Genomic DNA, 25,001 nt, shown 5'->3' on the forward strand with positions numbered 1-25,001 from the left:
CCTGACCTGAGGCCCTGATATTCTCACCCATACAAAACTTTACCCTCTTATCTATTCAAAGTATATTTATTAAATGCCTACTATGTGCCAGGTAATACATTACAGTACACTAGAGAACAAAACAAAGTCCTCTCCTGCATGTGGGTTATATTCTGGTGAAGTAGACAGACAAAAACCAATAGGTCACAGCAAGCTTGAGGAAGTAAAATGCAGCAGAGTAAGGGAGAGAAGGCGGAGGCGCCACGGATGGGCGTTAGTGTCCTCAGGGCCGCCCTTTATAAGGAGCTGGAATTTCAACAGTGACCTAAATGATGTGAGAAGTGAGCCACACAAGCATCTAGGAGAAGGTATTTCCCACAGCAAGTGCAAAGGCTGTTGCTCTGTGAGACCAAAACCCAAAAAGCCGTGATGCTGAAACCCATGGAGCTCCTCAAAGCTGTTTAACTGCTGGAAGATAATCCCAGTCCTCTGCGAGAGAGGTGCAACAGAGGAGAGCTCTAACCAAAGCAGAAGCCCCTCAGCCTCAAGAGAAATGTTTTGCAATCTCTTTTGCCTGCTGCAAAATCAAGGGGTTGGTTTTTTTTTGAAGCCCAGAATTCACCTAGATACAAACGCTAAAAGTTTGTATTTGTTGGCATCTCTGCTTAGAGAGTCTTGAACTTAGAAAAGCTATTAATTTATAAACTGTGGCTTGTTAGTCTTCTAAGAATGGATAGACTTTATCCTCTGTGCTACCCAGAACAGTGCCTGGCACATAGTAGGTGAACATGTTTTTTTAAAGTCTAAATGACTAAAAGCATAATAATGAGGGTTGAGAATAGCAAGGACATCATACAGTGTGTGAATTCCCAGATGGGCTCTGAACCTTTATATCTTTAGGAAATAAATAAAAATAATCATTAAAATGTAGTAATTTGTAGGACTAATTTTATTGATGCAAAATAAAAAATTGTATAATTTGATGGAATCTATTGAGAGTCGATAAGGAATGGAATTTCTAAGATTAACAGTTACACCAAGAAAAATTCTAAGAATAAATCAATTTTAAACATATATTTCTAAACTTTGAAACAGTTTAAAATCCTTTTTGGATGCAATGTCACAAAAACTACAACAACAACAACTTCATTTTGAACAGTTGTTTTAGCTTTCATCCTGTATGCTGATGATTTCTTGGCTTACATTGAAATATTCTCCTCTAATAGGTTGCTTTCTGCAATGGAGAGTACTGCTTCCTTAGAGAAAATGCCTGCTGCATTTTCACTCTTTGAACATTATGATGACAACTCAGCAAGAAGTGACCAGATGTTAAAACAAGTGGCTGGTAAGAATTGTAATATATTAAATAGCTTGGTAACATTTGGTGGGCTTTCCTTGTTTGTTTTGTAAAATTTTTGAATGTAAAGAAATATAACTGGAAAAAGGGAAATTGTCTTAATAAACATTTAAAGCTAGATTTTGAAATAAAACATGAGACTAGCATACCATTTCAGTTATAAACTGCATTTCCATTTGAAGCCCTATGATTGCGCTGGGATATCCAGGAGGTGGGAGGATGTAATGATGGGACCAAACGGTCTCCTTTTGTTTCCCTTTGTCAAATAGGATTTCTCCCCCTTTCTTCTAAAGATTATTTGCTATATGCCAGCAGCCAGCTATGGAAGGAAAAATAAATCAAATGCTTTCACATGTATTGAATTGAATTTTCCTTATGAGTGGTTTTCCCCTCTACAATTGAGTTATTTTTCCCTTTTTAAAAGCTAAACAGACTAGTTCAGAGAATTAACAGCTTGGCACCAAGTTCTGTAGCCAGAGCCTCCCACTCAACTGTCAGCCCCATCTTGCTGGCTCTTCAAAATATTTTTTTAATATGCTATTTTAACAAACAAGACAATGAAACTTATTTACATTTCTCAGAGCTGCCGTGTTTCCGTCAAGTTACCAAGTTTCACTTACCGTAAGATGTACTCAGATGTCTTCCTCAAAAGATACTATGTTCTTTCAAAACCACCTTAAAGGTGGGCTGCTGTTTTTCAATTGACAAGTAACTTTCATTCCTGTAGGAAGAGTGTTAATTTAGTAACTGGTAAAAGGCTACAGTGTCTTAAAAAAGACAAAAAACCCTCCCAAGCCTATATCAAATGAAAAATGTAGTCATTTATCCTCATGGATTTTCTGTAGAAATGTCTTAAAACAAAAGGGTGTTTTCTTATAATGCATTTAGGAGGCATATGCATAGAGCAGTGATTGCAAACTAAGGAGTTCTGATTAACGGAGATCTGCTTTTAAGGGATTCAGTATATGCTGTTGTTTATTTAAAGTGATGATTTTTTGTTGTGATTTTTTTTTTTTTGAATACCTGATGGGCAATGAGAGGACATCTTATATGTTTCAAGGTCATAGAGTGAAATTGTCATTCCAGGATAGTGCCTGTGGCTGTCCCAGTAGTTTAAGTTGTTTTGGAGAAATTGATCTCTGAGAGATAAATGCTGCAGTTTGTGCATCTGCTTCACGGTATTGGAGCCCAGGATGTTGACTTGTTGCTAAATAGTTTTTGTTCATTTTGTGATCAATGACACCTCTCAGATACCATGTCCTCACCTAGTACCTGAGAAGTTAATTGGATCACTCCCTAAACTAAACAGATACAAGGAGGAAAGGATGTGACTTTTCCACAAATGTTTATTCCACACGTAGCATGATGCCTGGCACTGGGGAGGCTGTTAAGCCTAACCCGCTTATTAATCTCACAACAGCCCTAGGAAGTAGGTTGGATTGTTACTCCTATTTGACAGGTGAGGAAATAGAAGAAACAGAAAAATGACTCGCATATCGCTCTGGATACACAGCTGTTTTTGGTGTGTGGTGGAGGTGTTCGGCTTCAGAGCCTGCACTTGAACTGCTCCTCTGCACCCAACAAGTGGAGTGCATTGCGATGAAAGGAGAGGTGACCATACATTAGTGACAACCAAAGCTTCCTTGACTCTGGCTCCTGGAGCCTTTTTTTTTAATTGTGGTAAAATATGCAAAATGTAAAATGTGCTATTTTAGCCATTTTGAACCACACAATTCAGTGGTGCTAAGTACACTCACGTTGTTGTACAGCCGTCACCCCATCCACCTCCAGAATTCTTTCCACCTTGCAGAGCTGAAGCTCTGTACCTATTAAATAGTAACTCCCCACCCCCCACCCAGCCCCCGGCAACCACCATTCTACTTTCAGTCTCTATGGATTTAACTACTCAAGGTAACTCATATAAGTAGAACCATACAGTATTTGTCTTTGGTGGCTAGTTTATTTCTCTTAGCATGATGTCCTCAAGGTTTATCTGCATTGTAGCATGTATTCGAATTTTTTCCTTTTTAAGTCTAAATAATATTCCATTGTAGATCTATATTGCATTTTGCTTGTTCGTTCACCCAGCAATGCACACTTCGGTTCCTTCCACCTTCGGGCAACTGTGAAGAATGCTGCTCCCCTGGGGACTTTTTTGAAAGCCAGTCTGAGTGGGAATTTGTATCCAGCCACAGGTCCTGAAGTCCAAGTTGACCAGATGCTCAGCTCCCTTAGTGTGACAGCCCTTTACGGGTCACTTCATCAGGCAGAGGGAATCCATGCCAGTGATTCCTCTGCCCAATTCCTTACCTCTGGCAAAGATGCCTTAAAATCTCGTTTTCTCATTTAGGGCATGGCTCCTATTCAAGTTCATTACTAGAGAAGTATAAACAGAGTGATTAACATATAAAATCTCGGTCTCTGGTGTTCATCTATCCCAGGAATTGTAAATCCAGCATTGTTATTAGATTACATCTATGAAATATTCTTATTCCCTTTTTAATTTTAGAATACTTTGAAAAGTAAGAATATTTCCTGTTTTTGAAAAAAGATGTTCTAACTTTAATGCTTTTGGGAGAAGGAGCACATTAAGTACAAAATTATTTCTAGCCTACGTTTTGCTTAATTCCTCACAACTACTTCTTCCTTAAAATTTGGTGATGGGGGAAAGTCAATTATTAGTTTTTAAGTTAGTTAAGCTACCTGAGAGAGATTTTTGAAACGATGTTACCATTTTTAAAAAGCAGATATCGCTCCATGTATAATTTATAAAAAAAAAAAAAAAAGCAGGAGAATGTTCACTGTTCATGCCTCAAAGGGTTCTGGTATGCTGTCTCAGAGACAGTTGACAATAGTTGAAGCATTCTGCTTGGCTCTTCCATAAGCCTGGGCAAAATGAAAATTTGTCTGCACTGCATTTATCTGGATGGACTCCTTTAGAATGTGACACTGATTTCCTGCTGGGAAGACACACAGGGAACTCAAAGATAGCATAAGGGTCTCTGAACCATGATCGGTCCTTGGGGAGGTGCTCTGACAGACAGCTCCCTGCCTCCTCATGCAGCCCGCTCAGCATGCCCTACCGCTGAAGTCCCTCTGGGATTTACCGGGGGGTGGATCCCTAGGACACCGCCATCGGAAGGGGCTTTTTGCCTCCTCCCCTCCATTTTCTATGCTCCTGCCAAGCCCATTTGCTTTCTGAATATTAGTACTGGTTATGTCTCAGGCACTTTGCTAAGCACTTAATATACATGCATTATATTGCCTTTTAGAACAACTCTGGGAGGAAATGGTATTGTATCCCTAATTTAAATATGGGAAAACTGAAGCTAAAATAATACAGCTAGTTAGAGGGAGATCTGGCATTTTACATTAGATCAGCCTCTCTGCTCCAAAGCCCATGAACTGGCCCTGGCTGGTGTGGCTCAGTGGATTGAGGGTCAGCCTGTGAACCCAAGGGTCGCCGGTTTGGTTCTTAGTCAGGGCACATGCCTGGGTTGCAGGCCAGGTCCCCAGCTAGGGGCGTGAGAAAGGCAACTGATCAATGTATCGTACAAACCTCTCACACATCCATGTTTCTCTCCGTCTCTTCCTTTCTCTCTAAAATAAATAAATACACTCTTTTAAAAAAGCCCATGAACTAGACTACACTCTTATTCTGCTTCTCATTTTTTATACCTGTGTATTTCTTCAGCTCTTTATCCCTTTATTGAATCTTTTCAGCGTCTCTTTTTGTTCCATTCCGTAGAGCCATTTATTTCTCCTTATTTTAAATGCTTTGTTGAACTAACCTTATTTTCTTTTCATTCAGTGTTGACTCTTAATAAAGTAATCTTATACAGTTTGGCTCACACTATTTTAGTAAGCTTATCTCTTAGGAAATTGTTGACTGGAAAAAATAAACACAAAAATAAATTTAAAAGTGTGACATCTTTTCAACTATGAGAATAACCTTTTCCTTTAATTGGTATTATATGTTCAGTGCTTTTATATCTCAAAAATTCTGGAGAAGAATTGCATAGGAGCTTAATTTATGGTGTTGTACATACTGTTAATGTTCAATATGCAAAATTTAAATCTCAAAATCTCTAGTAAAACACTTGAAAATATTGTTGTCTTTAAAATTCAGAACAATAGAATTATACCAGATACCTAAACCTTACATTTAAGTTAGTTAATAGGGTACTTTTTCCCCTATGTAATTTTTATATTTTGTTTAAATTTCTTTTTAATGTATAGGTATGGTTATACTGGAAAGAGAAAAATAGGATAGTAGTTTCAGAAAGGTCTTTTGTTATTTTATTCATGCAAGTCTTTTTCAGCCTTGATGATATAGCACCTATAGCTAAAAAGGATTTCATTTGTCTCTTCTGTGAATATAGTCTTTATATTGATGTAGAAGGATACAGTATTGGTTATCTAGCAAAGCATACTCAAGTTTTTGCTTCAAAGAAAAACCAAGTCATTTGATGTATCCACTAACCTATATGTTAATTTCTCTAAATATAGAACTGTAGAAGAATATTCTCAAGCGATCCCATCTGGGGATTCATTTTTATTTACTTCTATGTGTGTTATATGTACATATATACATTTACATAGAGAACACTTTTGAGGAATACACACTCATCTATAACAGTGGAATAACCTTGGAGTTGGGGGTAGGGGTGTGTTGGAAAAATGGGAGACCTCCTAGTTTACTCCATGTATTTCTGTATTGTTTGAATTTTTTGTGACTTTTGAAAAAAGAAAAAAAAATCAATCAATAAAAACAGCATTAGTTATAATAAATCTTGCTTGTATTCCAGTTCCACAGCCTCCTAGGTTAGAACCTCAGGAACCAAATTCTGCCACTAGCACGACGATTGCGGTTTATTGGAGCATAAATAAGGAAGACGTCATTGACTCATTCCAGGTTTACTGCATGGAGGAGCCACAAGATGACCAAGAAGTAAACGGTAGGATTGCTAATACAACTACAGGTGCATGTGCACATTTCTGCATCTTAAGGTGAAGTATTTAAACATCTACATATTATGGCTCTTTCCATAAAGCATTCATAACCACTTATAAAAACAACAACAAACCAGCAACTGTATAATGAAATAACATATAAGCAAAATTTGGAAATCGGGGTCAAGGAAAACAAAAGTGCATAAATGTCATCATAATGGTCAACATGAATATTGTAATTGAGATTCAGATTTGACTTTGAGTTGTCAGGGTAACGGGAAAAATTAAATGGTTCTCATTTTCAGAAAGTAACATACAAGATTTTCAGGGAGAACAAAGTTTCAATCATTACTGACGTCAAAACTCAAGTGTAATGTGCGCCACTTTGGGGAGGAGAAATGATCTGTATAAGACAACAACTTCCATAATAATTTTAATGCAAGTGCACCATTGGATGTCATGGTTGGCATTTTCTCAGGTCCATCTTTGATAAGAGCTATAAACAAACTATAAAGGTTAATTCAGAGAGCACACTTCTCAAGGGACAGGCCTAGGTGTGGTATAGGCTTTCAGTGTCCCATACTGATGTGCAGATAGAAGTGAGAGAGCTTAGCAGGCTGGGTGGATGGTATGTCTCATAGCTGAGCCTCTATAAATATCTTCCTATCAGTAGGACTTCTAACAAGACCTCAAAACCAAGCAGTTTGAGGTTGTACTCACTGACTCAGAGCTGGGAGTGCTGGCATTCCATGTTGCTTGTTGAAGACTGACTCATATAACATGGTGGCACAAAGGTAGATTTCCAGTTGTGAGTATGTGAAACAGTTTATTCTTATATTACTATTTATTCTTGTATTACTATTTATTAATTTATTAATTAATCTTCTATTATTTTCCATACAAACAACTGTAAACCTACTTTTGCCCCACTCTGTATTTTAGAAACCAGACAATCACATGGCAGGATTGACATGCCACAGGAGTCCAATTTGTAATAAGAATTAATTATAATATATTTCACTGTTGCTGATATTTAAGTCTTTTAAGATGTCATTTGATTCTTAAATTATAAAAAAGGTAAAAAAAGCAACCATTGGCATAGTGTAAAGTTTACTTTGTCCATAAGAATTTCAGTTTTATTGGGAACCTATCACTGTATAGCTGTGACGACGCAGCAAGATAAGTGCTTCTATAAAATGCTATTTGTTATTGTTTTTTGCTTCCTTATGTTCCAAATCATTGATTTGATTCTTAGTTTCACCCTCTCTACTGTTGTTTCCCTGTAAATTGTTCATTTTTCGATTAGTGTATCCTTCATTTCTCACTGGATGTTTTTCAGGCTGTTGAGGTCCTCACTAAGTTCCTTGAGCATCCTTATAACCAGTGTTTTGAATTCTTCCTCTGATAGATTGCTTATCTCCATTTCATTTAGCTCTTTTTCCTGGAGTTTTGATCTACTCTTTCATTTGAACCATGTTTCTTTGTCTCTTCATTTTGATGGCCTTCCTGTGTTTGTATCTGTTTATTAGGTAGAGCTGCTATGACTTCTTGTCTTGGTAGCATGGCCTAATTTAGGAGGCGTCATGTAGGGTCCAGTGGCGCAACCTCCTCTATCACTTAAGCTATGCGAGGTGTGCCCTTTGTATGCACAGAGTATACCCTCCTCTTGTAGTTGAGCCTTGCTTGCTATTGGCAGAACAAAGGGAGGGATTTACCCAGGCCAGTCAGCTGCAAGGATTGGCTGTGACCACTGACCACCAACCTCCACCCCGCGTGGAGGATCAGCTGTCAAGGGCAGGGTGGTTGTGCTCAGACATGGTCTGTATCTGTCCTCTGTGTGTGCTGGCCCTGGGTTTCCCAGGTGGTTCAGGCCAAGGTCAGCCCCAACCTGTGTTTTTCTTGGGGCCACCCTGCCTGATCTATAAAGCAATCTGAGATGGTTGCTACTTGTGCTGGGTGTGGAGATTCCCAGGTGAAGATGTGATTCTAGGCTGGCTGCTACTAGTGCTGTGCCTGGGGCCACTTAGTAAGAGGTACAGGGTCTGGAGGCTCACTGAGGACAGTTGTTGCCTATTTGAAATGATTTAGGAAGTTGTGAAACATGAGCCAAGACCAGCCATTCATATGGAAAAGCTAATGTTAAACAGCTGTAAGTTGGTTGGAATAGAGCCTCAGGGGATCTCCAGTGTGGGGCAAACAGTGTTAGCCCAGTTGATGGAGTCTCAGATATGGCACCTGCCTGCTGGTTCTGTGTCTCTGTTTGCCTTTCTGCTTGGGAGAAAGCTGTCTTCCATCTCTTGCCTAGATACCAGCCACTTCAGTGCCTCCCTGTGTGCCACTTATGCCTTTCAAGCTGCTACCCCAGTGCTGGAGCTCAAAGGGAGTGACTGACTAAAGTCATGTGTGGGTTATTTAAGAGGAACTGGTGGGGACTCCAGAAGTTTCTTCCACTGACTCAGTCTCTGCTGGTTTTTGCAGCCAGAAGTTATGGGGACTTATTTTCCTGGGACTGAAACCCTGGGCTGTGTGCCTGGGACTCCTTGCTCCTGAGATATCCCTCCCAAGTTTTTAACCACCACACTTGGATGTGGGACCAGCCCATTCCACATCTCCACCCCTGCTACCAATCTGGGTGGATGGATTTCTTTAATTCCATAGTTGTCAGACTTCCATTCAACTCAATTTCTGTCAGTTCTGAGTGATGGTTGTTCTATAATTTAATTGTAATTTTGATGTGGTTGTGTGAGGAGGTGAGCTGTGTTTATCTATGTTGCCATTTGACTGGAAGCCCCACATAACTTTTATTACAGTATATGGTTATAATTGTTATATTTTATTATTAATTATTATTATTAATATTTTACTGTGCCAAGTTTATAAACTGAACTTTATCACAGGTATATATGTATTGGAAAAACCTTAGTGTATTAGGGCTCGGTACTATCTGTGGTTTGAGGTATCCCTTGGGGGTCTTGAAACACATTTCTTTTAGATAAGTGGTGAGTGACTTTACCACACTTCATCTCCCTGTATATTCAGTTATATCATGGGACTTCATGGCTCTCCAAGATTCCTCTTAGCAACTGTTTGTTGCCTGGAGTATGTTTTTTTTAAGTGCTTCACCTGCCCCCACCATTCTCTAAACACTTACTAGTCCTGTGTCTTGTTCATTCAATGCCTTGAATGTTGCTAATGCCACTTAATTAATCTGTTGATTGACACGGTGATGCTGTGTGAAGTAGATGTCCAGTAACATATGTTATGTACACTGTTAGCAGTACTGCAGTAACAGAACTTAGCCTTTAAGGATGATTCCATTGAAAACCACAGTCATACTTTATAGACTATAGGGGAAATGTTTTTCAGTGAGTAAGTCATTTTAACATTCTTTAAACCAAACATAATGTCCAGAATGTACAACTCACTGGGAAAGAGAGATGCAAATAAAGAAACCTGCTGAGTTGAAGTGCTCCTAAATTTCCTTTAAAAGGAAACTATCCGGGTTTCTTAACTAGAGGGGGTTTGAAGATATGACATTTAAGACTAATAAGAGAGGATAACTGACATTACCATTACTAATTTTTTTTAATTGTTCTTTTTTAAGGAGAGAAAATTTCAATAAAAATAATTAGGTTGGCCCAAAGGGACCAGTGTGAAGAATGGTATTGAGTAATACTACTAAAATATTAAACGGAAAATAACAAATTTTAGGAAATACATTGATTGAACAAATTTACTTCTTAGTTTATGACCTATCAAAGATTTAAGTGTTTCCATAAATTGTGGAAATCCTTAGTTGAAAGAATACTGGAATTCATGAGAAGAAACCAGAATTTGAACCTCTGAAAATCATACTGAAAACTAAAATTGTTTAATAATCTGTAAAGATGCTTTATACCATCATAAGTTTAGAAAACATGAGGTTGTCCTATCTTACTACATACTCTCCAAAAATATTGGTGTTGCTTCTCAGGAATTATCTTGATAATGTATAGCTGAGATTTAAGCTAACATAAACTCTGTAATTTTTGTATTTGTTATTAAAACATTCAATTGTAGTATTTATATGAAGCTCAGACTCTTACAAAAATACAACTAAAAATAATAAAAAAACAAAATGATAAAAATAATCTTACAAAATGCAATTATATTTTGATAAGTGTTCACAAGTAATTCTTTGTCATTCTAAATATCTCTTTTCAGAATGCTGTTGTGTTCTTATATATTCTAAAATGATAGCTATCTCATAATGGTATCTGTAAGCTTATCAATTTGGGTTTTCCACTGAAAAAAATTATAGACCAATTTTTTCAATATCTGTAACTTTTAGTTTACTTTGGAAGACCTCCTAGAGTTTATGATTGTGTTTTATGCTAGACTTGGTAGAAGAATACAGACTTACAGTGAAAGAAAGCTACTGCATTTTTGAAGACCTGGAACCTGACCGATACTATCAAGTGTGGGTAATGGCTGTGAATTTCACCGGATGTAGCATGCCCAGCGAAAGGGCAATTTTTAGAACAGGTAAGGAGATGTTAAGGGATTAGGAGGCAATAATCAATTCCTCACGGACTATTAACATCAGCCAACAAGCATTTATTAACACCGGTGGCATGTTGGGTATTGTGTATTGCTGGGTGTGCAATGATAAATAAGACTGGGCTCCTGTTCTCAAGAAGCTCATAATCCAGTGGGCAGAGATACAAAACAGATGATTCTCCAAAAAACTGGGGGTAAGGGCCCTGGTCCAGCTATACACAGGCAGTTATGAAAACACTTCAGAGGGGGACTGGAGACAGGCTGGGGCTGGGGCAGAATCAGAAATGGCTATGAAGCTCAGGCCCTATCATATGGGTGCTAGGAGCCCCAAAAGATTTTTTTTCAACGATGGTATTAGCTAAGAAAGCATTCCCATGATGGAGCCTTTCCACAAGAGGCTGAAGCAAGCGTAGCGTAAGCCAACCTTGAATTGCCTTTAAGGTAATTGTAACTACCTCAGGGGAATAAATGATTTACTCCTACTGTTTTGTCTTTTCTTATTCCTTTTAAAACATTTATTAGCACCCACCGAAAGCAAGATGGTGGCTAACTTTTGTGCATAGGGAAGGGGACAAGGATCTTTATTTTTAGTTGCTTATATAAGTATAGAGAAACTCGGGTAAGATTTATAGGAAGCTAATATTGGAAGCTGTTGGGGGATGGGTGAAAACTGGGCGATCTAGAAGGCAGGGTGGGAGGGAGATTTTTCACTATACACGTTTTTATACCTTTGGGGTTTTTAACACAAAATGTACTTTTCTATCAAAAATTAAAATAAAATCATATCAAAACATTCTCCCCAGCTTCCAGGGAAGCAGAACTGGCGTTGGTTGCTCCACAGCTGACTTTGCTCTCTCTCTACAGCACCCTCCACCCCTGTGATCCGTGTCGAGGACTGTACCGTGTGTTGGAACACGGCCACCATCCGATGGCAGTCTGCTAACCCAGAGGCCACTGAGACCTATACTCTAGAGTATTGCAAGCAGCACTGTCCAGAGGGCGAGGGCCTCAGGTAAGGATCCTTCTCCAGGGGGGACCCCACCTCTCCACAGGGAGAACCTGGGGAGCCAGGAACCCAGCTCAGGGCCCAAAGCTAACCGCTGAGCTGTGTCCACAGAGGGTGGAAAGCTTCCTGAAATCCTGCTGAGCTAATTAAGTTGACTTGATTTGCAACTCTGTCAATGAACTCCAAGTTTCTGATAATACACATGGTACAATGCAGAATAATAATTCCCTTGTAAGAAAAATGTTTGTGAATTTTAATAGGAAAACATTCTTTGAGGTATACTTAACATGAGTTATTAGACAGGATTTATGCATATTTTATGCACATTTTAGTATAATTATTTTAGTTATATCAGAATAGGTACCACCTAAGTCAGGAAACTAATGGTGAGCTTGTACACAATGTTAATATGTATTGGTAATGTGCAAGTGTAAAATGTAAATTTGAATGTCTCTGTAATATATTGCTGATATTAAAGGAGTTAATTACATATGTAATCACAGAGACATACCTGCCTCTCCAAGACCATGAAGACTCTAGAGATTTTTGTGGGAAAAAAGAGATGTAAAGCTTTCTCACTAGAATTATGAAGCTAAAATTTGATAAATGTTAATTCATTTACTGACACTGTGATTTCTTAACCTCCACTCCATGGCAATAGGACAACTTCATGTTCAGATCATAGATCATTATTTTTAATATTCATATTTTGATAGAGACATGTTTAACTTTTTTCAAACCAAATTTACTGAGATAAACAATTGTGGTAGGTTATGGAACTTAGAAATAATGGTATGAAATTAGGTAGCTTTTCAATGAAGTATATTATTAAGCTCTTATTTTCATAATCAATCAACAACTATTTATTTAGTTACGATATGAGGTTTCATACAACTGAGCAATAATTATAGTTTCTTTCAAGTGTGTGAAGACAGGCTTCACAAAATAATGATCAAAGGATGAATTAATGTTGAGGGTGTGAACGGGTAGGATGTAGGCATTTCAGCAGAAGTGAGAACAGAGTAAATATACACCTCTGTTAACGTGCCAATTGTTTGCTGTAAGGCAGGCTTCAATACTAAGCAAATGGCTGAGAAGTGAACACAGGCCGGGAAAGAGGAGGGGAGGGAGCAAGAGGAGGGGTGGAAAGAAAAGGAGGAGGGGGAGTAGAGGAGACAGAAACACACAGAGAGAGATTATAACTGACTTTTATTAAGGATTTACTATGTGCCAAGTCAATGTCCTAGATGTTTTATGTATGTTGCCTTATTTAATCTTCAGAAGAACTCTGACAGAAAACAGATGCTTCGAGAGGCTACTGAGCTAGTATGTAGCAATCGGGACTCAAACCCTGCTTTGTTAGATTTCAAAGTCCAAGCAGCTAACCTCTCTTTAATGTGACTTAGGGTAGTCATAGACCTTTTCTACGAAACACTTCTGATGCTATGAGAACACTGTGTCAGAGCACCTGAATCCAGGGCTGTCTCTCCCACCATTCTCTACCATAAATGAGGAAAATCCAGTTCTCTCTGAGGAGTGTTCTGAAGTGACTCATCCTTGTTACGGCCTCAGCCCCCAGCTGGCATTTGCATAAATAATATCAGCACAGTTGGATTCTTAAATCAGCAGAAATCTGGAAACCGTGGGACCTAGCGGCCATGTCGCTGAGGGGACTATGATGTAATCTCATAAATGTGGCTGCAGGGAGCCGGAAGCGGGTGGGGCGAGGGGAAGCAGCATCCCCTGAGGGCCTTCAGCACGCAGGGGACTGTGCTAAATCTCATTCAGCCCTCTCAACAGTCCCGGGGGAAAGAAATGATCTCCATTCAGTGAGACCCGGGAAGGTTAAATAATGTGACCACGGTATTAAATGATGCAGTGAGAGTTTGGAGTCAGGACTCAAACTTAGACCTGTCTTATTCTTTCCATTAGTTCTAAAAGTTGTATTCTTATGCAGACTAAGTTAGTCTACCTCAGCAGCCTGACAACTGGGAGCTTTCATGTATCCTTAGTTTCCTTTGTCACATGAAAAACATAGATGTAAAGAGAGAATGCAGTACCATTCAAAACCCCTTTGATTAATGTTTCCCTTTCTCTGGTCATTCTGGGGTCCTCAGATCGAAAACAAAAGTCTATTTGATATCAACAATGAACAATGCATTCCAAACAAACCCTTCTATCAAAGCCAAAGAAACAAATGACAGTTCCATTTGTAGGGGAAGAATGGCCATGCACCAGTTTCGTTAAGACAGAAATTGAGCTTATTAAAACATAAGGCTTGTCATTAGTTTATTCTATTTGAGATTTTGCCAGTGGGTTTTTATTTTTCTCATTAAAGAAGAGCATCTGAGAGGCTGGATAAGCAGAAGTTTATAGTAGTTATGGAACAATACAAGCATCCTTTATTATTGAATGGATATAGTCCAGCAAGTTTAGAAATTAAGGGAAATTCCACATGCAGAGCCTTGTTGATAGTTTGGAGCTGTGTTGGAGATGGAGCTGTTTTTTAGTTGGGTGCTAAAAGACCTGACTGTGCCAGGAGGCAGAATGGTATGTCCAGTCCATAGCCCAGGGATGACTCTCCAGTCTCTGGATCTTTGGTCTGACAATAGATAATTTTTTGAAGCAAGCAAAATTTTGTTGGCCACAGATCACTACCCTGCTCATTTATTAAGTCTTGTTGCTGTTGGATCGTATCGGCGTCATCCTTCATCAATAAAGAAGCCTCAATACCTTACACCCTAGGTGGGCATCAACAGGCTGTGAAATAATTCATCCTTAATCTCAGAGGCCCAGGGCTGCAAAACTCTTTGGTATTTCTTTTGGTTTTCCAATTTGAGAGTTCAGGAGGGAAGGAAAGTTCTGCTTTTTCAGAGCAGCCATGTGTCTTGGGTATTTTGACCATCTGGTTCTAACGACAACTTTAAAACATTCCTTACAGTGTGTGATGGTTCAAAACTCTATAAAGCATTAACTATAATCTATATTGCTCAGCCTCTAAGATGTCAGCTGTAGACAGCTAGTCAGATCATAGAATTGATAAACAAAGAACCTCAAAATTGATCACCACTAGTCAACCAAAGCAAAGAATCCCTATTTTTCCCCTCTAATAGAACCACATTCTTCACTTTGTTTTTCTGCCCAGCAGTGCATAATTAAAGTTATTTTGTGTTTGGAAAGAACAGCAAGCCAAGGGTTGTCTGATCACATTCACTTGTCTACATGAAAGAACCATTATGTAAAGTTGCAACATCCATACCTAAGACAGTGTCTGGTATATTGTAGCTGCTCAATAAATATGTTACCTTAGTGGGTAAATATCAATTAACATTGCACACATAATACTGGTACCAACAAGGAAAGTTAGGCCAGCTTTGAAGATAGTTTCTTATTCAAAATGGTGGGGTTGTGGGGGAGAAACTGTGCCAACAAAGAAGAATGGTGAATGAGTTCATTTTAGTGCTTGGATACTTAAGTAGGAGACAGAACTAGTCTAACCTGTAGGCTGGAAACCTTTTCAAGGCTGACTGATAGTGAAGAATACTTATTATCCTATTTATCCGTTGGTTATATAGCCCTTGCATAGATCCTAGGTTCTATGCAAAAACCTTATGTTAAAGCAGATCCAAAAATTAATCCGGAGGCCATTGCAAGGAAGTAAGAAGATCAAAGATAACTTCTTTTTGATGTGACTCAGTTTTACTAGGTGAGGGCTGGGACCTTGTCTGTGTAGATATTCAATAAATGGCTGTTTAATGAATGAATGGATGAATGATGAGATTAGCTAATCTTTTGTGCTTACCAGCTCCAAGTCAACTAACTGGCTGTAATCTCTAGCAAAGAAGAGAGAGAGAAAACTAAATAGAACTAAGAACTGAATGACTTCACATCTCTTTTTCACACCCAGTCCTTGAAAAGACAGACAGCCTTTAACGCTATGGTCTGGAGTGGGAAGAGAAGTTGAAAAGAAATGAAAAGACTGAGTAATACAAAAACACATACACATGCATGCGCATGCGCGCGCGCGCACACACACACACACACACACACACACACACAGAAGCACAGACCTGCACTTGTTCTCTCAGTACAATGGCCTCTAGGATATTCCAATTTAAGACCAAAAATACAGGTTGAGCTCTTAAGGTGGATGTTTGAGTAAATGAGCCCATTGTGCCCCTAAGTTCCATGACGCAGTGTCTGAAATAGCCAAGCAATTGCCTCCATTCCATAATCCTCACGGAAAACACATTTGCATATTTTGTTGTGTGGGCACCAGTGGCTCATCCCAGCAGTCGGCCCCTGCAGAGATTAGGGGTAGGCGGGAGTGCCAATCCCTGGCTTGTGTGCGGGGGCTGAGGGAGCTCCTACTCACCCCTTCCTGTTTTTCTTTGAATGCTCTCCTCAGGTTGGGTGGGCTCAAAACACTTTCAGAAATTTTCCACCGCTCGGCTGTTTCCTCAGCTGTTCTGTCTCTCCTGTGTGGAGACAAGTCAGCAGAGCTGTGGGTGGAGGAGGGAAAACTGAGAGAAATATAGTACAGGGATTAGCTGTGTGGGCTGTACAGAGCGAAGCTGTGCACTGAATGACAAATCTGTGAGACTCAATATGCCACAAAGGTAGTTGGTAGTGAACCTCCTGCTCCCCAGCCCTGACCAAGGCTATGGGCGGGGAGACCCTTGGGGTGAGGGGTGTTGGACTCTGGGGGCCTGGCCGGTGAGCTCATACTCCTCCTGCTTCCAGCTTTGGGGGCCACAGGTGGTGGGGCAGGAACAGAATTGTCTGTCACAGTTGGGTGTTCCAGCTAGGGACACCTGCCACTCCATCTATGTAATAAGGACAAATAAGGATGAGTTTCCTAATGAACTTAGTGCCTTAGTGAATGAGCTGAAGAATCCCAGCATTCCTTTTTTTTTAAAAAAACAAAAACAAAAAACTTTTTACTAAGCTGTTTAGGTGATGACCGACCAATGGTCAACCCCAAGTGATTTGACCTTTTCTGCAGCCTGTGGGTAAAGGAGGCAGTATTCCTGCCCCATCCTTCACAGGGTGCCAGGAGGGTCGCTGATGTGAGTGGGCCAAAATTCATTACATGATTACAAGCTAAGAGCTCATCTTTATATCATGTTAGTTTCCTGACCCAGGTTGTAACGTTCCTCTGCAAGGAGCCCTTGGAAGAGTGAGTAATAGGAAGATGATTCCTCTCCACCCCCTGCATTCTTGGCATTCAGCTCTTCCTAAATCTTTCTTCCCAAATGAATCTGATTTACCTTTGATAATTTATAATCCTATGTAACTCCTGGTTGTATAGTAAAACCCCAGTCAATGGAAACCAACCTGTTCCTTCACTTCTAATTTGTATTCTGTCAATTTCCAAAAGTTTTCCAGTAAAGGACCCAGATGTAATAGAACCACTAAAAACAACCCTATAAGAACAAGAGCCAGATGATGCAGGGGTGAGGAGAGTGTATCAGAAAGCACGGGTTAAGAACAGTACCTCAATGGAACATAAAATTTAAATCTGTACTTCCTGGCAGCTAAGATGAAAACAGGAGAGAGGGGGAGAGAGCAAGAGTGAGAAAGAAAGAGATTACATAACTTGTCTCTTTTTAAAAAGGAAGCACAACATTTCACTAAGAGAGACAATTATATTTCTTGACATTCAGCTCTAAGATGAATTTTTCATGCAGATCTTTATATAAGGGCTATTGAACAAGATAATAGTAATTGTCTTTAAAAGCAGTTTTACAAAAGATGAAAATACATTCCCTATTAACCATTTTTATAAATAGGACCTGAAAGCATAATGTTAAGTCACCATCCTGTGCAGGCACGTTCTATGGGACCTCAAGTAGTTGTCCACATGTGCGACTTTGAAATGGTAAAGGAGAGAGATCAGAGGTTCCAGAGGAATGAATGTTACTAGGCTCCAGGGATTCTCAGTCTGAAATATAAATGGTCCATTGAGGCCTTGGAGTGTGCTGCAGAGAAAAGAAAAATCCAGACTCCTTCGGCTAGAGTCCTAGGCTCACTGATTTCCCGAGAGCTCTGATTACAGGAAAGCATGAATCCTGTGGTCGGCAGCATCCAGCCTGCATGCCATGTGTCTGCATTATTATGAACTAACAGTGATGTTTAGTTAACAGTGAGTCTCATAGTATCCTCATTTATCAGAAGAAAAATAGGCCTGTTCAAATATTTTTATTTTCCAAGTTAAAAAAAGAAAAAGAGAACCAATATATAAAGAATTTTCTTCCTAATCCTAATTTAACCAAAATTTTTCATCTTAAACAAAAAGTTCCGTATGTACAGTTAGTTAACATTTTATAAATGGCTTCCAACAGCTAGAACTATTTAGTTAGTTGTTTTTGTATTTAATGTTGCTTTATGTTCTCATGAATTTTTCTTCTTTTTGCTGCTTCCCCCTCCCATCCCTTCTCACCCCACACTTGTTATGATTATGTTTCCCAAACCTAACTGATCAACCCAACGGGGATGCTTGTTAACATTTAGATTCACAGGCCTCTCTTAAGAGATTTTGTCAGAAGGTTTAATGTGCCCAGACAGGTTTGGGGAACACCCCTTTACTACACCCCATAGGGCCCAGTAGTGTGCTCTGTTCACAATTTACATTAAATGGGTTGGTCGACTGGCTGAATGTTGGTGTTGTCAACAGGAATGCCAGTAAGAACCCACTGTGTTTTTTAAAAACAATTTATGCTTAGCCATCTGTTGTGTAATTCAGTGACAGCAGCCTCCTAGGCTGCTTCCAGGAGTCAGCACTGGGTTCCTCCATATCGTCTGTGCACATGCTGCCCCCTCCCCCGCCCCAGAATGACATGCTTAGATCCAGGTACAGAGAACAGCCATTCTTCCTGGTTATTAGCCCCCCGGGTTACCTTAAGCACATGTGTGTTCCTTCCTTCCATTCCACGTGAAGAGTTTGGTTTTTTTATTGTTATGCTATTAGTTATCCCAATTTTTCCTCCTTTGCCCCACTCTTCCCAGTCCACTCCCTCGCCCACAGCCAATCCCCACACCGTTGTCCATGTCCGTGGGTCATTCATATGTGATCTTTGACTAGTCCCTTCCACTGCTTTCCACCATTCTCCCCTCCCCGCTTACAGCTGTCAGTCTGTTCCATGTTTCCATGTCCCTAGTTCTATTTTGCTCATTAGTTTATTTTGTTCATTAGATTCCTCTTATTAGTGAGAGCATATGGTATTTGTCTTTCACTGAATGGCTTGTTTCACTTAGCGTAATATTCTCCAGTTCCATCCATGCTGTCACAAAAGGTAGGAGTTCCTTCTTTCTTTCTGCTGCGTAGTATTACACTGTGTAAATGTACTAGTTTTTTGATCCACTCATCCACTGATGGGCACTTAGGCTGTTTCCAAATCTTGGCTATTGTAAATAGCACTGCTATGAACACTGGGGTGCATAAGTTCTTTTGAATTAGTGTTTTGGGATTCTTAGGGTATATTCCCAGTGGTGGAATCTCTAGGTCAAAAGGCAGTTCCAGTTCCATTTTTAATTTTTTTAGGAAATTCCATACTGTTTTCTACAGTGGCTGCACCAGTCTGCATTACCACCAACAGTGCACTAAGGTTCCCTTTTCTCCACAGCCTCACCAGTACTTGTTGATTGTTGATTTATTAACAATGGGCATTCTGACAAGTATGAGGTGATATCTCATTGTGGTTTTAATTTGTATCTCTGTGATGGCTACTGATGTTGAGCATCTTTTCATACGTATACGGGCCATCTATATGTCCTCCTTGGAGAAGTGTCTATTCAGGGCCTTTGTCCATTTTTTAATTGGATTGTTTGTCTTCCTGGTGCTGGGTCATATGAGTTCTTTATATATTTTGGAGATTAAGCCCTTGTCTGAGGTATCATTGGCAAATGTGTTCTCCTGTACAGTAGGTTCTCTCTTCATTTTGATGATAGTTAATTGTTAAATTATCAAATCTTTAGAGGAGTTACTTTACAAAGTTCAAATTAATGTGCATTCTGCAAACAAAATGAACTGAGCTTTGTCACATAGCTCTAAAAATAAATTATTTAATTAATTTTGGATAGATAAGATATATATGAGATACAAATTTAAAAGATACAAAAGGGAATATAGTGAAAATTAAGTCCTTTTTCTACATATACTTTATCTATTCAATGCTCCTCTCTAGGAGCAATTACTATTACCTGACTCATACCTTATCTTTTCAGATAGCCTCTGTACATACAAGCATGTATATATAGTTTTCAACATATGGTAGCACACTACATATACTTATACCATCTTGCATTTTTTGTTTAAAAATATTTCTTGGTTGGTGTCCCATATCAATACCTATAGAACTGCCTCATTAAAAAAATTTTCATTCTATTCTGTTTTAAGAATATAATTGAACTTCTTTTACCAATTAAGAGGCATTGAGTTGTTTTTATCCTTTTACTATCGCAAACAATGATGCAGAAAAAAAACTTTGTGCATGTATTATTTCACACAGGTCCAATGTCTATAGGATAAATTCCTTGAAGTAGAATGACTGGTTAAAAGCTATGTACATTTTGAATTTTGATAGATGTTATAAAACTGTCTCCATAGAGTCTGTAGGTGTTTATAGTCCAGCTAGCAACACGTAAGAGGGCTTGGGTCTTCTATAGTTGCCTACATGGGGTGTGATAAAACTTTCGGTCATTGACGATTTAACAAGTAGGAAATAGACTCATACTTTAGTTGTGTATTTCTATTATTAGGTTGAGCATTTTCTTATATGTTTTGGAGCATGTGTTTCCTTTTGATGAACTGTTCAATTTCTTTATACATTTTTTCATGTTGAATTGTAGTATTACTTTCTTATTGATTTGGAGGAGCCCTTCGTTGTTTAAAGAACGTTAGCCCTCATCTGTGATTTGAGTTACAAATGCTTTCCCATGCGTACTGTGTAACAGTTAGTTGAATTCATAAATCTCATTTTAAAATAGCTTTTAGCTTTCAAACTAAAAATTAAAATATTTAAAACGTTTTTAAGTCTTGGCCAAGTAGCTCAGTTGGTTAGAATATTGTCCCAATTCGTTCTATCCCTAGTCAGGGCACATACAAGAAACAAGCAATTAATGCATAAATAAGTGGAACAACAAATAATGTTTCTCTCTCTTTCTTTCTCCCCCTTCCTCTCTATAAAATATACATATAAAATAAAACATTTAAAAACCCTCTCTTTTTGTAACACCCAATTAATCTATTTTTTAAAACTCAGCTTTTATAACCTGGAATTTGTTTCAGCAGAAAGTGTTAAGTAGGGAATCCAACTTTATTTTTTTTTCAGTATGGTTAACCAACTGTCCCAGCAAGGAATCTCATTTCCCCTTCTGACATGAAAAGCTTCCCTTATTATATACCTATGTGATGGCTCTATTCCTGGCCTTTGTAACCTGTTCAACTGACCCATCTATACAGTTTTCATTATTATAACTTTATAATTTAGAACTTGTAGTAGGTTAGTTGCCCTTAATGACATTCATTTCCTATTTGCTAGTTGATTTTTTAATATAATCTCTAGCATGATATTGTGATTCTAAATCTGGCACCTCCCTGCCCCTGAAAATTTGGTATTTTTATTTTATTAATTATATTTTATTGATTATGCTATTACAGTTGTCCTGATTTTTCCCCTTTGCCCCCTCTCCACCCAGCACCCCCCACTCCTCAGGCAATCCCCCCGCTATTGTTCATGTCCATGGCTCATGTGTATAAGTTCTTTGGCTACTCTATTTCCTATATTGCACTTTACATCCCCATGGCTATTCTGTAACTACATATTTGTACTTCTTAGTCCCCTCAGCTCTTCACCCATTTCCCTATGCCCCCCCTCCCATCTGGCAACCATCAAAACGCTGTCTATATCCATGATTCTGTCTCTGTTCTTCCTCTTGTTTAGTTTGTTTTTGAGATTCAATTATTGATAGACTTGTATTTTTTGCCATTTTATTTTTCTTAGTTTTGATCTTTTTATTTTTTTTAAATAAGTCCCTTTAACATTTCATATGATCAGGGTTTGGTGATGATGAACTCCTTAAGCTTTTTCTTGTCTGGGAAGCTCTTTATCTGCCCTTCAATTCTAAATGATAGCTTTGCTGGGTAGAACAATCTTGGCTGTAGGTCCCTGCTTTTCATGACTTTGAATATTTCTTGCCAATCCCTCCTAGCCTGCAATGTTTCTTTTGATAAATCAGCTGACAGTCTCATGGGACCTCCCCTGTAGGTAACTAACTTCCTTTCTTTGCTGCTTTTAAGATTCTCTCTTTATCTTTTTTTTTTTAGATTGGTAAAAATTTGTTTATTTATTTATTTATATATTTTTTAAATACATTTGTCTCTGCCTCCCTCCCACCATTTTCCCTTGTCCCCTCCCTCCTTCCCTCCCTCAGTTTCTCTTTATCTTTAACCTTTGGTATTTTAATTATGATATGTCTTGGAGTGGGCCTTTTTGCATCCATCTTGTTTGGGACTGTCTTCACTTCCTGGACTTGCATGTCTATTTCCTTCACCAAATTAAGGAAGTTTTCTTTCATTATTTTTTCAAATAGATTTTCAATTTCTTGCCCTTCCTCTCTTCCTTCTAGCGCACCTATGAAGTGAATGTTGGACCTCTTGAAGTTGTCACAGATGCTGCTTATACTATTCTCATGTTTTTTAATTCTTTTTCTTCTTCTTGATTCTTGATTGGTTGATTCTTGATCCCTTATGTTCCAAATAATTGATTTGATTCTTGGCTGCATTCACTCTACTGTTGTTTTCCTGTAAACTGTTCTTTTTTTCAATTAGTGTATCCTTCATTTCTCACTGGATGTTCTTTATGATGTTGAGGTCCTCCCTAAGTTCCTTGAGCATCATTATAACCAGTGTTTTGAACTCTGCATCTGATAGATTGCTTATCTCCATTTCATTTAGCTCTTTTTCTGGAGTTTTGATCTGTTCTTTCATTTGGTCCCTGTTTCTTTGTCTCTTCATTTTGGCAGCTTCCCTGTATTTGTCTCTGTGTATTATGTAGAGCCGCCTTGATTCCCTATCTTAGTAGCGTGGCCTAAGATAGTAGGTTTCCTGTAGGATCCAGTGGCATAGCTTCCCCAACCTGGGTCCTTGAGGTGTGCCCTTCATATGGGCTGAGTAACCTCTCCTCTTATAGTTGAGCCTTGCTTGCTATTGGCAGAACAAAGGGAGAGATATACCCAGGACAATCAGCTGCAAGGATTGGCTGTGATCACTGACCACCAACTTCCACACTATATGGAGGATCAACTGTGCAAGGGCAGGGTAGTGGTGCTCAGACATGGTCTACATATGTCCTCTGTGTGCCCTGGCCCTGGGGTTTCCCAGGTGGTGCAGGTCAAGGTCAGCCCTAACCTGAGTTTTTCTTGCAGCCACCCTGCCTGAGCTACATAGAAATCTGAGATGGTTGCTACTTGTTCTGGGCTTGGAGATTCCCAGGCAAAGCCAGTCTGTGAAAGGAGGCTGGCTGCTGCTAGTGCTGGGCCTTGGGCTTACTGTTGGCCAGCTGTTGCTTTTTGATAAGATTTAGGAAGCTGTGAAACAGGAGCCAAGACCAGCCATTCATATGGAAAAGCAGCTTGGGTGGGCCTGTAAGTAGGGTGGGGTGGAGTCTCTGGGGATCTCCAAAGCGGGTCAAACAGCATTAAGCAGGCTGATGGAGTCTCAGTTATGGCACCAGCTTGCTGGTTCTGTGAGGGGAGAGTTTAGAAAAGGGACAGTGGTCTCTGCTTGTCCTGATGCCAGATGTTTCAGTTTCTCCCTACATGCCACTGGTGCCTTTCAAGCTGCTACCCCAGTGATGGAGCTCAGAGGGGATGAGTCTGAGTAGGTGCGTACATGTAGGGATTCTTTCAGAAGAACTGCTTGGGACTCCAGAAGTTTCTTCCATCTATTCAATACTTGCTGGATTTTGCAGCCAGAAGTTATGGGGATTTATCTTCCTGGCACTGTATCCCTGGGCTGGGAGGTCTGGTGTTGGGCTGGGACTCCTTGCTCCCAAGATATCCCTCCTGAATTTTTATCCACTACATGTGGGTGTAGGACCAGCCCGTTTTGCATCTGTGCTGTCCTACCAGATGCAAATGGTAAGATGTGGTTTCTTTAATTCCATAGTTGTCAGACTTCCATTCAACTCGATTTCTGACAGTTCTGAGTGATCATTATTCTATAGTTATTCTATAATTTAGTTGTAATTTTGATGTGGTTATATGAAGAGGTGAGCCATGTCCACCTATGCTGCCATCTTGAGTGGAAGGCTCCCCCAAATTTGGTATTTTTAAAGATCATGTTAAATTGATTGATGAATTTAGGAAGAACTGATGTTTTGGTAATGTTGCATTAGCCTATCCAAGACCTGAAATGCCTTCCCCTTATTCCAGTTGTTTGTGTGCTTTCCCTTAGTACTATCTCTAAAATTGTTTTTCATATAAATCGTACGCATTTTTGTTATATTTGCCACTACTTTTTTTAAATTAAAATACAGTTGACATGTAATATTATATTTTGTATAATATAATACTACAAATATATATTTACAGTTTCAGGCATACAACATAATGATTCAACATTTATATACCTTGCTAAGTGATTACCATGGTAAGTCTAGTAACCATCTGTCACTGTCCAAAGTTATATTATTATTGACTATATTCCTATTCCCTGTGTTGTACATTACATCCATATGACTTATTTATTTTATAACTGGAAGTTTTTACCTCTTAATCCCCTTCACTATTTTCACCCTCCCAACCCTGACAACCGTTAGTTTGTTCTCTGTATCTATGAGTCTGCTGCTGTTTTGTTTTGTTTGCCTTTGTTGTTTTATCTTAGATTCCACAAGTAAGTGAAATCATATGGTATTTGTCTTTCTCTGTATGACTTATTTCACTTAGCATAATACCCTCTAGGTCTATCCATGTTGTTAGAAATGACAAGATTTCATTCTTTTTTATGGCTGAGTAATATTTCATTTTGTGTGTGTGTGTGTGTGTGTGTGTGTGTGTGTGTGTATCACATCTTCTTTATCCATTCATCTATTGATGGACACCTAAGTGGATTCCATATCTTGGTTATTGTAAATAATGCTGCAGTGAACATAAGGATGCATATAT

The 25,001-nt window shown here is 39.0% G+C and overlaps 1 protein-coding gene across 1 annotated transcript in view; it reads left to right on the forward strand.

The window, feature by feature from the left end:
* Positions 1 to 25,001, forward strand: part of CMYA5 (cardiomyopathy associated 5) — a 97,788-nt gene that overhangs the window by 54,675 nt on the left and 18,112 nt on the right. Inside the window, exons 6-9 of the mRNA XM_054578534.1 lie at positions 1,206 to 1,324; positions 6,145 to 6,294; positions 10,667 to 10,813; positions 11,693 to 11,840. Of these exons, the coding sequence (XP_054434509.1) occupies positions 1,206 to 1,324; positions 6,145 to 6,294; positions 10,667 to 10,813; positions 11,693 to 11,840 (564 nt within the window). The remainder of the gene's footprint in view (positions 1 to 1,205; positions 1,325 to 6,144; positions 6,295 to 10,666; positions 10,814 to 11,692; positions 11,841 to 25,001) is intronic.

The sequence above is a fragment of the Pteronotus mesoamericanus genome, unplaced genomic scaffold (genome assembly GCF_021234165.1).
Source record: "Pteronotus mesoamericanus isolate MK-2021 breed Mesoamerican mustached bat unplaced genomic scaffold, CSHL_Meso_final contig_50, whole genome shotgun sequence".
Taxonomy (NCBI): Eukaryota; Metazoa; Chordata; class Mammalia; order Chiroptera; family Mormoopidae; genus Pteronotus; species Pteronotus mesoamericanus.